Source organism: Anopheles cruzii, chromosome 3 (genome assembly GCF_943734635.1).
Source record: "Anopheles cruzii chromosome 3, idAnoCruzAS_RS32_06, whole genome shotgun sequence".
Classification (NCBI taxonomy): Eukaryota; Metazoa; Arthropoda; class Insecta; order Diptera; family Culicidae; genus Anopheles; species Anopheles cruzii.
Window position 1 is genome coordinate 10,570,910 of NC_069145.1, and position 15,291 is coordinate 10,586,200.

Below are 15,291 nucleotides of genomic sequence, written 5' to 3' on the forward strand. Positions count from 1 at the left end.
TGCCTGTTCGTGATCGTATCGTGATCTCGTCATTCGCGGAAACCAATCTTTGCGCCAAGTGCCGAGTTCGTGCGCCGCGCGAAGTGTCTGACCATCGATCGATCGCGTGGACGCGGAATCATTTTGTGTTTACCTCGAGGAGTGCACTCTGCGCGTCTCGCGGTTGTTTTGCGCGCCTGATTTCGGTAGCGCGCAGTCCAGAGAAAGAGCGAGCGAGATCTTCGAGAAGTTGGCGCGGTTCGGCTCGGCGATTACACGAGGATCCGGAGGATATTCTCCATTTGGTTGCTCTTGTTGTGGACTCTTGGACCCGTGAGCGTGTGAGAGCAACCGATCCGATCCGATCGAAGTGGGTCCAGCGGACGGATCTGCTGGAATCTCCTTCGGGAGAGCAGCGCAGTCACGGTCGAACGGCGCTCGTCGGATGTTGTGTGAACTCTTCACACTCACCGCGTTCCAGTGTAGGTTTTCCAGTTGCGTGTGTGTGTGTGTGTGTGTGTGTGAGAGTGTGGGTTATCAGCCCTTCCGATAACCCGATACATCCCGATAGGCGGTGCCTGTTGACCCACTGCACTCCGGTGACTCTGCTGAAGTAGCCCTTCGAACGTGAAGGGCTCTCTCGGTGGCGGGGTACCGGAAAGTGCCTGTTGGGGTGCCTGCCGAAAGAAAATGGTGGCCGAATTAAAAAGATCTGATTGAAGGAAATCGCCAATTACACCTTCGAAGTTCTCACCACGGCCACGGAGCGGCGGCAGCATTAGGTTCTCGAGCCGAGGGGCCCTTTTCGAGCTCTCCATGCAGGAAACTCTTCAACTCCCCGTTTACGTGTGTTGCTTTTTTGCAGTTTCGAATTTCCGGTAGAGTGCGCAACGCGTGTGAGTGTCCCAACAGTGATTTGTGCGCTAATTTCCCGGCCTGGGGCCGGAAATTATCAACCAAACAACGACGCAACGTGTGAGCGTTTGTGAGTGAAAAAATAAAGGAAGCCGATTAAGGGCTTCATACAGTAACGACACGGAATACTGGAATAGGGTGGGCCAGAATCGGCGGGGGCAGTTTCTGTAGCGTTGTTTAGACACACTGGAACGGTCGGCGCAATGCAGTTCGTGGACCACCATCCCGATCCGACGCCGCTTCGGCAACAACGAGCCGCCGCCGCCACGGTGAAGCGGCGAGAGAAAAGCGAAGAAAAGCCGCGTGAAAAGCGGATTAAATCCGGGTCCGATCACGACACGGCAGCAGCAGCGGCACAGCAGAATCTTTCGAGGCGAAGGGACCTTGCGCTGGGCGTCGCCAGCGAGGACGATCCTCGGGAGCCGCCCTCACAAACTGCTGCCGAAAGGAGCGAGCGGAGGCGCAACGCGCGACTTTCGAAACTCTACTACGATGACTTCGTTACGCTGGACACGACGGTCATGCTGAAGGTGAGGAAGAGTGTTGGAACGACCGCCGCCGAAGCGTAAGAGCGTGCAATTGGTTCGTCGAACAACTTCCGCGGCTGCTGAGGAGCATGTGTTTGGCATTATTAAAATTCTATTTTTAGTGCTGTCAGTACACGAGATCATATACACCGGCGGTGCGGGACGCATCCCCCGAGCGCAGTCCTACTTTTCCGCAACAATCGGTTGTTGTGTGATCGTCTCTCTCGTGCGCGCCTTTTAAGGCCAACAGCCAGGCACACTAATTAGGGGGGGCCGCCGCCAATAGATATGCGCAACGCGCACTTCTTCACCATGCAATGGGCCCTGCAGGGAGTAATCTATGAATCATATCGCGGCGCCCTACGTAGGGCTCTTCGCCGGCGCGTTCCGATGATTATCAGACGGACGGACGGGGACGGGTCGAATCGAGTCCGGATCGAGTTAGATACGTTTCGACGACCGCGGTTCGGGTCGCCCTTCCTGTGCGCGCGCTCGCTGATTAATCATTTCCGTTCCATTGCCTTGCTCTAGGGCTCGCCGACGGACGGATAGTGCAATTGTAGAATGGAAAAATTGCAAACGACTAAATCGCCCAGTCGGAGTCGGGCAGGCACTTGTTGCCGGAGGAGATCGTACGAATTCATGTGCGTAACACATCGGCTGCAACTTCCCTTTGCTGCCGAAGGTGTAATGCCGAACGGTGCCGGTGGTGGTTGGCTTCAAATGTGGGTCGTAAATTAAAAAAAACGTGTGAGTCAATCGTCTTGTCTTGCAATAGTCAGCACGCGTAACATTGTGCTAGAGTCGGCTCGGGAGGGTAATGGTCAGGATCTACAAACGGTTCTCCGATGCCCAGCTCAGGGATTGAGCAACCGCAGAAAACCGAGGCCAAGATTAAATTCATGGTGGCACCGTCAACGGTGGCTTTGGAAGCCAAGTAGGTCATTCTACAGACTGAAGAAACTATTTCGTTCCCTTCACTGTCCGAAACTGATGGACTCGCGTCCGAGAGGAAGATACTTAGATTGATTTGGATTTGTGCAGGTCTGGTGCTTTGCTCAGTTGCCGCACCTTCGCTGGATCGCTGTTTCGCTGCCTCTCTTATTCGCGTTGATCCGTGGATGATCCGTCTCTGTAGTATTCTTTTGCCTTAGAATACTTGAGTGAATTTGGTTGATTTCCTACCGGGAAATTACAAAATTGTAGGTGTTTCATCCCACCGCTGTCACCAGTTTGAAGGATCAGCCGAATAGTTCCACGGCGACCATTGATTGAAATTTTGTCCACAGTTCTGTCTCCGAGCCACGAAAAATTACTGGAGCTATTGCGAAGCCTTGATGTATGTGCAAACTGTCCAGAGTTCGTTTCACCAATCGACGACCCAAACTCTGTCTTACTTTTTTTATATGAAAACTTACACTAAGGTTCGCCCCTGCCTTCTAGGCTGCCTCGCTTACCAACTGCAATTCTGACAGGGTCTATTGAGAAACCACTGCAACAACGAGCTATACACAATGTACGAAGATGTTACTGTCGTGCATCGCATACATGAGAATGTCATGAGAATGGTGGACGATGAACCAGACCATGCAAAGTTTTCTTAGGCCATCCAGAAGGGCGGCCAAGTTAAGCAGTCAAAACACTTATCGGGAAATGTGTTTTTTTATACAAAACCTTCTAACGCTATGGGGCGTATTTCAGCCACACTTACAGCGCGACTACGTTTAGGAAACTTAAGTCCTTCATTGGAAAAGTAATGGATTCTGTTTTTTATTTATCAACTTTTCACGCAGAATTGAACGCAGTTCAACACACAAAAAATGTAAACAAACAACTAACCCACTACCCCACAACGGTGCCAGACCGTGCCAATGTTCACACCGATTCGCTTCGCGTTAGTCTGTGCCTTTCACGGTGCCACGGTTCTGTTAGTCCCTCGGCACATCCTGCGGGTTGTGAGTGGCAAGCAATTTTCTCAATAAAAAAAATTTGTTTTTTGTTAAACGCAACAAAAAAAACGTTTATAGCAAAAGGTAATTGATTATGCAAATATACGGTGGGCCGCGCCAATCTAGTTCCTCCAGGGGCCCGCAGTACTTGGCCCGATCTCGGAATTGATCATCGCCGCAAGGCACAAGTGACCAGCGCAAAGCAGCGCAGGGTTTAATCCCACTTTCTTTCCTTCTTTCCACTCTGTATGCCCCCTGCCTGGAACATGCATCCCCCCGCGTCTGAAGCGGTGTGTTCAATTACGAGAGCGTAAGAAAACAAGAACACGACAAGCGCCCAGACCCGGAGGCCCAGAGTTCCACCACCAGCAGCAGCAGCAGCAGCCTCAGCGGCCCTTCGAGGCAGAGGAAATGTAGCTTTTGCCCCACATCGCGTTGCGCGAACTGACCGCGTTGGGCGTTTCATGACGAAAGTAGAGCCGTGTTGCGTTCGATAGTTGCGCGCGCCAATAATGATTGATTGCACGGAACGGTGCAGGTGCCGGCCGGGCAGGGAACAGCGGACTGGGGCTATAATCACTTCTCTGTTCGCGAGGTCCGTTTGTTGAGCGGACGGACGCACCGAACTGTTGCGCACTGCTGCACCAAAGATCAACTCATGTTTTCTTGGCTACCATTGCACCACGGAGTGACCGGTTATCGGGTTTAAGTTTTCCTCCGAAAATTTATTAGCTACTACCCATCATCAGCAGCAGCGCGTATCGGGCGCCGTCGGAAACATGCGGAAAACATACTCCGAACGTTGAGTGCGTGAAATATGCTTCGGCGGTTGGGACTAAAGTGACCCCCCCCCCCCTGCCTATGGGTGTGTCAACCTGTCGCGATCATGTTTGCCGAAGGCGGCACCTGCTCGCCATCTTCACTCAATCATCAACCCACCGCCGGGGTTGGCACTAAAATTCAGACCCAGAAAAAAGAAACAGGAATCTCGTAAGGGAACATTCAGAAACCGCGAAAAAGAACGCGAAAAAAGCAGCGCCGTCTCAGGTTCCGTGTGCGCGCAGCGAGATATGGCCGGTCGGCCGTCCGGCCCGAGGGGGAGACAGACAGTGTAAACCGGACGTGGAAGTACCGGGCGACCGGGTGCGAGTGGACCCGCGTGTGCATGGTGATGAGGCTGGGAATAAAAATAAAATTAGCCGGCGGAGAACGGACCGGTCAGAGCGAGAGCGGTCCCAACCTCCTGCCGCCGGAATATGGCGCGAGGGAAATATTTAAATTAATCGAGCGACACAAAACCCCTAATAATCGGCGGACAATTAAATCTAATCGTCGGCCGGCCGACGGATTAATAAATAGAGGGGTCGCACTCGCCAAGAAACGGGCCGTATTTAGAGGTGTTTCTGAAAGCACAGAACCCGTCCGCGCGGGTGCATGAGTGTCCCGGATCAGGTTTTGCAGCTAACCTCCTGGTTTGGCGTCTTTTTTCTTGGGGAATCGATCGTAAGATCCCCACTCACTCTCGGAAGGTGTTGTTGCCCGCCAGGCAAGTAGCTAAGTAATTCCGACTTTAAAATTAAGATTTGGTCAACGGTGTGACACGTGTACCCTGGTCACCACTCTAGGAGCTGGCCACCGCAAAGTACAATCTTCGTTTCCGTGTTACGATCACTTTTGGATCGGACATCGGAACGAACCTTCGTCATCGATCATTAAATATTTTAAAGTTAGATAATTCGCAGTATTTATACATTTCGGCTTTTGATCCCAATTCAGTCTAATGTCGGGGCGCCATCCATTGATATGGGTTCCACTGTGGCGTTTGCCATTTTGCGCGTTAAAATATCAGTTAGACTTCTTTATTGTAATAATTTGAAAAACCCTCTGCACCCCCTTGGGTCTGTTTCCCTTTTGCGGATGATAATAGTTTGTGTGGTTGGCTCATCTGAAAAATTCGTTAAGCCCCGTTCCGTTAAGCACACAAATTGGTTTTAGGCGCGCCCGCTGCCGCCGTTGCCGCTGCGAAGGTCGGCGAGGAATTCCTGCACGAAACGCGAGACGCCGACGTGTTCTGTGTCGTTAAGAAAGCTGCCAACAGAAATTCCCACCCGCGAGCAGCCGGCCAGGCCGATCACCGATCACACCACCGAGAACAGCCGAGGATGCGAGGGCCCACCAAGAACCGCACCTGGTGGATGGTGTGGTGTGTGGTTAGCAGCAAGATCATCATCGGATGGGTAGCCCGCGTGGCCCTCTGCTCTTCTGCGATGGGCGTCGTCGTCCCGGTGCTTTTAAAGCACTACATCAAATAAATATGTTGTATATGTTCGCATATATTTGCATGTTTTTTCAGTAATGTGTTTGTTTGTCTGCCGCCAGCGACGCCGCCGTTCGGTGCTGTTGCTGCCGCTGCTGGAAAGAATCCGCTCGCGCTCCTATCCGCGTGCTGATCATATTTTTGCGCCGCTAGAGTACAGCTGTGGGGTTGCGTTCTGCGTGGAAGCTTCATCAGGAAGCCTGGGGTCTAACGCGGGTCCGGGTTTGCATATTCTGCCAACCGGCCACCATATGCTTGTGGAGAGTACTCGTATTTCTGTTCAAGAAACCACGTTTTAATGGGCAGCATCGGTCTTGGCAATCTTGGTCTAGGAGAAAGCGCCCAACGAGATTGGATTGCTAAACATGATCGCCTTTTGTGGCTAATGAAAAGTGAACGCGATCTTCATCAGCAGCGTGTTTGGCTAAGTAGAAGGCAGCACCGATCGTGAGACGTTCTGCCGAGACAAGCCTCCTCTACTGGCGCAAGTGCGCTCGCCTTCAGCGACGATGCGATCGCACGATCATCATCGTTCTTGGGCATGCGAAGAAGCCGCGTGAGAGGTGCCGAGCCCCGATGAGTCAGTGTGTGAGAGCGAGCGGCCGACCTTGTGCTCGGAGTGAGAATTCACCGCCCGAACCGTCGTGTCGTGTGTCTCAAGCGGGTCTCGCAGACGCCACAACGCACGTCGTCGTTAATCCGGTTCCACTTCGCTGCGTTTGGCGCGTCTGGAAGTTTGTCGGCTTCATTTTCCGCGGGTGTTCTTCTACCCGGACCCGGAGTCAGCGGACTCGAGGTTCTGTCTCAACTTTTGTTGGCCGGTGGGCCGATCGGCGATCCCCGCGAGGTTCTGTTGGGTTTCGATTTCTCGAGATTCGCTCGCGGGTCCGCCCAAGCCCGGATTTAATTAGTAAACTCTGTGGGATCTCGCGGTCTCTCAAGGTCAGGATTGGCAAACGGTTTTTTTTTTTTTTTTTTTTGGCTTGGTCTGTATTCGGTAACCGCAGGATGTCTGGTTTATGTTCGGACGACTTTCAATCGCGATCGCGCGGATCGGCGCGCATAATCCCAAGTCCCCCATCGGGCGCCCGAGCGCGCTGCACTAAATTTTTTTAAGGGTTGGGCTACTTTTTTTTACTGTCTCCAGACAGCACAAGAGCTCTCTGGTTCGCTTCCGAAGGTTCGGTTCGGAGATCGGGTCAAGGATGTTTGCCGAATTCAGGCAAAAAAAGTGGAGCACCCACCGAGAGAGAGCGAGCGGTTTTGTGTTCCTTCCGCGAAGCGCACAACCGCAGCTCGGCATTCCTTCAATCGGCCGCGCGCTGGTTTATTACTCTATGTTTCAAATAAATTTGTTCCACGGCCCTTTGGCTAGGCGACATCATCTCCCGGGGGCCTCCCGATGTCGCGGCATGACTCATTGAGCACCATCAGCCGGCGAAACTGATGTGTGTGTGTGTGTATAATTACTCTCGGTTCATGTTCCGATGGGTTACTATTTTGCGTGACATCATGCCGCCAGCCGCTTATGACGACTTGGGAGTAAGATCACAACGCAAACACCACCACACGCTGCCGCAAGATGCGGTCGCCGTACAATTCGAGTTGATTGCAATGCGCGCCGCCCGTTCTGTAGTATCTGTCACTTCCATCTGGACGAGAGGGTGCACGACGTATGCTGTGCTCTGCTCTGTGTCGGGTCTGCGAGCCGTTTAAGAGCCAATTTGCTTGCGCACTGGGTTTTTAGCGAGCGATCAAAGAAGAGCATTTGGAAATGGAAATTTAAACAATTTATTGCACAAACTTAAGACACTTGTATGAACGTCGATTCGATGCCACGAGAACTTAGGCTAGGTAAATGGTAACACAGAACTAACAAACAGCAAAGTGATCAAACGACAGTTGGCAGACAAAAGAATAAACCAACAATCGAAACAAACACCGAAAACTCAACAAACGACAAACAACAAACAGAAGCATACAGCAAACGGTTCAGCATAGAACAAGGCCAAGATTGATCGAAATGCATTTAACAACAGTATTAGAAACAAAAACGGGAAAACTAAAAAAACTGGTCAACTTCTAAAGAGAGAGAAAGAAAAGCCTCCACAAAAGACTGCCAAGACACAGGCCAAGACTTCTGGGGCAACACTTTCGTTTTTCGCTTCCGGTCCGGTGCCAAACGTGCGCCGGGCGACATGTGCGTATCGCGCGAATTGCACGCGTAACGCGCGCGTTTTATCGCTTCCTTTCCGTGTCGCTCTCTTCCGTGCTTCTTATAACCGTCCGCCCCGTGGCCCGTGGTGGTGCAATCACACGGCCGCGGCTGCACGCGGAGACGTGCCACACTCCTCGACACGACACGGTGTTGCATCGGCCGAGAAAGCGGTCCCCCGATCCAGGGTCCGACTCTCTCGTGGAACCCTCTGCGACTCGTCGTCGTCGTATGATGATAATTAATACACACCGCGACAGTGTTTAGGAAATGATTACATTAGCCCAAGCCCCTAGGCCACCACGGCTCTCGCTGTGTGTTTTTTAAGGTCCCCAGGCCGGGCGACACACCCGATCGTGTGCGTTACGTAGGAAGTCGCGTTTTATTGATTAGCGTAAACCACCAGATACACGGCTGGCGTGCCTTAAGTTGGATGGTGTGTAAAGTTTGACTCATTGTGGGTTTGTTTCACTTGTTTTTCGATTCGTTTTATTTTATCTTATTATTTTCAAACTTTTCGCTTTCTTTGCTCATCATCTTCCTCACTTTCTATTTGTTTTACTGTTTGACTTGGGTTGATATAGTTGTTTTACGATAACTTTTTATATAAATTGACACTGACCATTAGTTCGGGTGGAGGCTGTGAAAAGAAGTGCATTTTCTTGGTGCCACTATTATGTTCGAGCAAACGTAGCGTACCCTCCGTTTGACCCAACCGAGCGTCTTGTTTCCGTTTTTCTCTCTCCCGCGTTCCCGCCTCTGACCGGCACATCCGGTGGTTAGTTTTTCAACCCTCCCGCAGTGTGTCGGGATGGACACTGCATTATATCATGTGCAGCTTTCCAGCCAGCCAGCCATCGGTACATTGACACCTCTTTCACTTGATGTGTTTTCTGCGTTGTTTTTCTTCTACTCTTTCTTTGATTCGGTTCCGCATCCAACCCACTCTAACCGGGCCCGTTCTGCAACGGTTTTTCTCTTCTCTTTCGCTGGTCCCACCCGGGGAAAAACAGGTCTACGTCGGTGCACTGTCGCTGCACTATGAGGCGCTCAGCGTGGAGGCCTCGAAGCAGACCACGGCGGAGGAGATCGTTTCCTGCATCGTCGAGCGGCTGGGGCTAACGGTAAGACGGATTGCTTCCTTTTGTTTTTAATTTAGCATTTTTCTTTCCGGTCGGCGTCGGTCCCCCGGGTGGGCTGAAAAGAAAAGTTGCGCGCCCACTGACGTAATTGCTGCGCCGGAAAAGTGACGCCGCTGCCGCCGCCGCTGCTGCTGCGTCTGCACTCGGTGCTCCAAATGTAACGCCTGACTCGTAGCAAAAGATAACCAGAATTTAGCGTAAATTGGCACAACGATAGAAAAAATAATAAGGAAGAAAGTTAGAGAAGTCCTTCAAACCGAAACCGAAGACAGGCGGCATCGGGAAAAGGCAACCACCAAGAGGGGGCACTGAATAGAATCGATCCCCATCACCGAATGAATCGGTCGGAAAATTTCTCTTCCGGCCACCGAATAACAAGTAAACTTTCATCAATTAGCAGCAACAGCAGCCAGCGGCCAGCAAAATTCGCCTATTTACGACTCACGGGGGCCACCGACCGATCGGCCACCGTTTGGCTTCGAGTCGGAAAAACTTATGAAATATAAAATCACCATCTTTTTCTCTCTGTCTCTCCCTCTCTCTCGGTCCCCATCGCACAGGGCAACAACTATGAGCTGGCGGAGGTGGCGGGCGAGTGCAAGGAGCGGAGGCTTTCCGCGCACGAAAAACCCGTCTCCGTGATGCTGCTGTGGCCGATGCACTCGGAGAAAGATTTTCATAGGTAAGTAGCGGCAGCCGGCAGAGAAGACCGGTCCCGGGCGACGGATGCACATCCGATGCAATTTATTAGCTCGCGCTGATGAAACAAATGATGATGATGATTTCCATTGATACGCGCGCGATTGGTGAGAGGCCCCAGGGGACGGCAGGGTGGGTCAGTCAGGTGGGGAAGTGAATTTCACTTTTACTTTTCCCTGGCGCGGTGCGGCGCGTCCGTTAAACCTGTTCCGGTCATCGTTTTGACGCGTCTCGGCGGCGATCGATGTTGCCCCCGATGCACCGCCACCGGCACTTGGCGGCCACCCTTGGCGGCCACCAACGGGGGGTGGGAGTGTGTGAAAAGCGTTTGGTGAAGCAATCGAAGCCACCCGGCTGGTTGATTGGCGGGAAATTGATTTTGTTAAATTATTATCCGTCGGCCAGATGATGGAGCGCCGCCATCGGGAAAGTTGTGAAAATTTTACGCGGCCGAGCCGCCATGCTTTCGGCGTACGGTTGAGCGCAGGGAGACGCAGGTGTGGTGCTTTGTTCTGATTTGATGGGGCCCCTAATTGTTTTTCCTGGTTTTAGAATGGTTCGGCACACTCCACTACCGTTACACAGAGGTTGAATAGTCTAACGAGAGCGGAATCTACACTCAATGAAGTCAGAGTAAAGTATATAATTCCCCACCAGCTATTGGGCTGCATAAAGGATTTTAAACTACGCCGTGCGCACAAAAAAATATAGCACACGCTGCGCTTGAATGGAACCTACTCCGTGTTTTGGGTTTGGAATGTATTTTTGTACCAAACTAGTAACTAAACAAATAAACAAATGACTAGGAAATAATGTTGTCGAATGGCCATATGCACACACATTTAGCAAGATCGATAATGATTGGCCCTTCTAATCAAACCTCTTGTTGCCAAACAAATCAATCTGCCGATCAGAAAGGAATCACGATCCAGTTGAATAATTGTTCTTTAAAATGAATTTCTAATTCCGAAACCTTTGTACTGTACATTCCTGCCACTATCATCACCCTAACTGACCACCCGTAACAAAAGGCGTCTCATCGGGAACGGTCACACTCTGTGTGGCAAAGCCGTCGGCGATCCCAAAACCCGCCATATCTCAGGCGCCCTTTCGACACGGCACGGCGTAAATGGTCAGTTCTTAAGTCACCGCCACTCGGCCCGGGCGGTTGATGGGTATGATTTACCGAGCCGCGCGATCCGTGCAACTCTTAACTCCTTCTCTTAACACGTAGTTCCCTTCCCGTCCCATTATTCGCGCACCGCTCCCCCCGTGCACCACTTGACGAAAGCGAGCGGCTCAAGATGAAAGGGGTTCTTAAAATATCTTCTTCTCCCCATCTGGGAGTAGGTGAAACGGACGCGGACGGGGCGCGGAGTGCGGAAACGACGGCTTGACGCACTTTCGACAAATCGATTGCGGCGCCCCTGGCCCGCCCGCCGCGCGTCTGTCAGAAGCCGGGGAATGCCACAACAGTGGAATGTATTTTTATCCAGCGCGTTTGTGCGCCAAAAATATATCCCGTTTGTGGTTCGTTTACCGTGGCCACCGGTGCTGGCCACAGCGCAGCAGCAGCATGATGCGATCTATTCTGATCGGTCTTCGCCGCCAGCGCACACGGCGCTAATTTGTTTACTACCGCGCGGAACCCTTCAACGCCGCTGATCGATCGATTGGCCGATCGATCGGAGGGGGTTCCAATTAGTGGCCGGCTCGAGGAACTGGATTAAAATGGCGTCCATCCGATAGCGTCCCATTTAGTGTCCGATCAGTCATCTTCTTCCTGGAACGAGCCAATTAGGGGATGGTTTCAAAATTCCTCACTCACGGCCAAAAGTGTTTATGTTACGTGAAATATGACGGATGATTACGTCATCAGGTGGATAATTCGTTTGGCACGCCAAATGTGTATCGCGCGCGCACTAATAGTAATTAGCGCGCGTATCCCTCTGCCCAACGCCAAGGGCCAAGTCTCCTCCATCACGCGGTACTTAGGCACACCTCGGTCGGCCGGATGGACGGACGGATGATGTCTCAACTCTCCCCAAACCCCGACAGCTGTTGCCAGAGTCCACAAGAACCGTTCTTCTTCGTTCCGGGAAAAGTCACCCACCCCGCGTGGGCCACGGAATTCTGTGTCTCTCGGATTTGGATCCTAAATATAGGATGCTGCTCTGGTAGCTGGCCACCACACCACTCCGCTGAAACTATTCGGTTAGTAGTTCCCATGCCCCACCCAAAAGGGACCCTTCCGCGTGGTGTGTCATATTTTGACAGATCCGAGAAAACCGGGGCGGTGGCCCGAGATGGGGATTAATTCGACCACACAGCAGAGCGTCGGAGATGGGATGTTGTAATGCGCGGAAAATGGTGGGTTTTCCGGAATCCGGGGTTCGGAAAGGGGGACAGAAATTAATCAACCGAAAACGAGACCGAAACCCCGTATTACAACATACCCCAAACAAGACAGCTACGCGGCACCGCGATCTCGAGATATTGTGACATACTTTTCACAGCACCCTGCTAGGGATTAGGGCTGCTGCAGCGATTACTGAACGACAAACAAGATAAAAGATCCCATCTTCTTGCGTCCCGGTCGCTCGCGGTGACTTATGGCTTAGAGAGGTCCACCACCAATGTGGTCCGTGTCGCCACTTGTCTGCCGACACGCCACGGTAATTTCGGGCCAAATCTGCATTTCTTCATCTGCCGCCGCCGGGTGGGCAGATTTCGATCGTGATCGAGAAACCGACCGATCGCGCGGCATCACTAATAAATCATCTTTTAAACACGGCGGCGGAACAATTGCATCAGCCGGTCTCACGTGGACAGGTCCGGAAATGATTACGCCACGACGACGCCGCCCGCAATTTACGGCTTTTCCGAATTCAATTCTGGGGCCCCACGATACGATCATTTAAACGGTGGTCCTTTTGTGGCCCGCGAAAATCGGCGCGTTCTGCTGAGATCCGATCGGTGCTGGCGGTTGGTGGCAAAATTTATAACCCGCGCCGATGGGCCCCCCGATCTCGGTCGGTAAACAATTGGGAAAATGAGGAAAACCCGAAGCGTGCGATGAGGTGTGACGAAAATGTGACGATCGAATCTGCCCGTCGGCGGCGGCGGCGAATGGCGTCGTTTCGTGCTAATGTACGTGCTGGCCCGCCATGTGACCTGCCGACGCTCGGCGGTGACAACAGACCCCGGCCGAGAATCCGCAACATGTGTGCCGTGCTCATTATTTGTTTGTTGTTGGCTGGCTGATTGACCGACCGACCGACCGGTGGGCCGTCCATCCCATTCCGCTCTCTGTCAGTCATACTTTCTTCGCGCCTAATGACTTGCGCCGGAAAGTGTGTTTTGTGGCCGCGCACCGGGAGCGGGGACATGTTTTGACGTTGCGATGACATTTATCATTTGAAAATGCGAACGCAGGCCGCGGGATGAATGCACTCACCGCCAACGGCGACGGCGTGAAGTGTGATCCGGCCGCCCACCGCAATGATCCGATCCACCAAGGTCTGAGCACCTCAGACCTTGGCACGGGAGTGTCCGCGTTGACCCACGCTCAGCACAGCTCAGCTCAACTCGACACACGCACTCTTTTTCGGGTGGTTGATTAGAGTGTCGCCGCCGCCGGCCGAGAAACTCCCCAAAAACTACTCGAATGAACGGGGCAAGTCAGCGAGGAATGTATTTTGGGACCGAAGCTGCTCGGCGAATGGTCAGCTGGCCGTTCTCATAGCCGGGGCGTTTCCGCACATACGATGGAGGTGATGGAAGCAGAACGGTTCCGCTGGGTGGTGCTGCTGCTGCTGTTGCCGGTAAACAATCCGGTACGAAGCTGACTACGGCCTCTAATCGGGTGGCCGAAGGACATGGAAGCATCGCAATGTGCGCAATGGGGTGGCGCGTGCCAAGTGGCCTTAAGCAGATGTTTGCCCGAGTTGGGCGAAGAGATTACCAAATATCGAGTTCCGCCCCGGGAGAGGGAGTTCCGCTGTGAACCGCTATTCTGACGTGTGTTGGCCAATCGGTTGACAAATCCCAGAAGCCGCAACAAAGTAATAAAGTCCTCGTGGGCTCGTTAAATTGTAGCTACGTTCTCTACCGGACCACTGTCCCGTCCGCTTACAGCACACCGCGCAGAAGAGAGGAAACAGAGTGTGTGGAACTTTTCCGCTCAGGTTCTTTCCTTTCACTTCGCGGCTCGTGGACGGACGCGGCGCGTATTATGACTCTGTGTTCCTAATTGGTTTGCCCCCGGTCTGCGTGTGTTTATTTTTATACAATTTAATTTTTGCCTTTCCGCAACGTGCGCGCAACGTGAGACGCAAACGGAAAGCATCGCGTATCGCGCCGGCATCGGTCGCGATCGATCGCGATCGATCAACGATGTGGCGCACGCTTTCGCACCGCACGCCGAGTGTACCATTAGTAACTGTCCAAATTATGGCCACTAAGCGGCCACGGCACATGGGGGAAGATCGGGGAGCAATCACGGCCTGGCCGGCGATCATAGCACCGAAATGGGGCAATGAGTCATACGCGCGAAATACAGACAGAATGGTCGTTACTTTTTACCGGTCGATCGGGCGTGATCCTAAGACAGAGGGAGGGACGGGCAATTTTGGGGCGTTGGGCAGCCCCTGCGTGGGTGCGTCGGTTAGTCTGGGCGTTGTGGTCCGAGCGGCCGCGACCCTCGCGAGTTTGTAGTAATTATGGGCTTCGTGTGTTCGTAGTCCAACTCTGAGTTGGGTATGAATCATCGACATTTGCAAGCTGCCCGGCGTCTGCGATCAAATGATTTCCATCTCCGCGTTTTTATGCTCCGCTACGGTTATGCTCTGATTGATGACCATACCTTTCCCCGTTCTCTCTTTGCAGATTCTATTTACGTGAAATACAAAGCGACGTTCCTTGGCTAGATAGTTATGGACTCGATCCACAGATACTAAGAGACTTTATACCTTTTCTGCTGCAGAAAGAAAATAGAGAATATCCTGACCTGTGCCAACTTCCAGGTGAGTACCGCAGGTTGGATGAGGCTTTAGTGGCTGTGACTGATCTTTCTTTCGCCGTTGCCTTTGCTTGCAGATCTTAACGAAGCAACGTTACTCGAGAACCTGCGGCAGCGGTTCGAAGCCGGCCACATCTACACCTACGTCGGTAGCATCCTGATCGCGGTGAACCCGTTCAAGTTTCACCCGATCTACAACCCCAAGTATGTGCGGCTCTACCAGAACCAGCGGATCGGCCCGATCCTGCCGCCGCACATCTTCGCCATCGCGGACAACGCTTACTACAACATGCTGAAGGAGAAACGCAACCAGGTAACGAGTATAGGTTGAAAGTTTCAGCACATCCAGGGAAAGGCTAGATTAGGTAGGGTTGTAATGGATCCAATCGAGGGCCCCGTAACACGCGGGTGAGCATTTTGAGAATGTAAGCCCCAGAGCCATCCACTAAACAATTAGCCCCGAGTGCTCAATTTAATATGTTTTGCTAAAAGGACGCGCGCGAGGATCGGGGTTGATTAGAGTTTCCC

General features: G+C 52.5%; 1 protein-coding gene across 1 annotated transcript in view; it reads left to right on the forward strand.

Annotated features, from left to right (window-relative positions):
- Positions 1 to 1,097: 1,097 nt before the first annotated feature.
- Positions 1,098 to 15,291, forward strand: part of LOC128269822 (unconventional myosin-IXa-like) — a 30,331-nt gene continuing 16,137 nt past the window's right edge. Inside the window, exons 1-5 of the mRNA XM_053007226.1 lie at positions 1,098 to 1,424; positions 8,916 to 9,026; positions 9,605 to 9,726; positions 14,631 to 14,767; positions 14,841 to 15,076. Of these exons, the coding sequence (XP_052863186.1) occupies positions 1,098 to 1,424; positions 8,916 to 9,026; positions 9,605 to 9,726; positions 14,631 to 14,767; positions 14,841 to 15,076 (933 nt within the window). The remainder of the gene's footprint in view (positions 1,425 to 8,915; positions 9,027 to 9,604; positions 9,727 to 14,630; positions 14,768 to 14,840; positions 15,077 to 15,291) is intronic.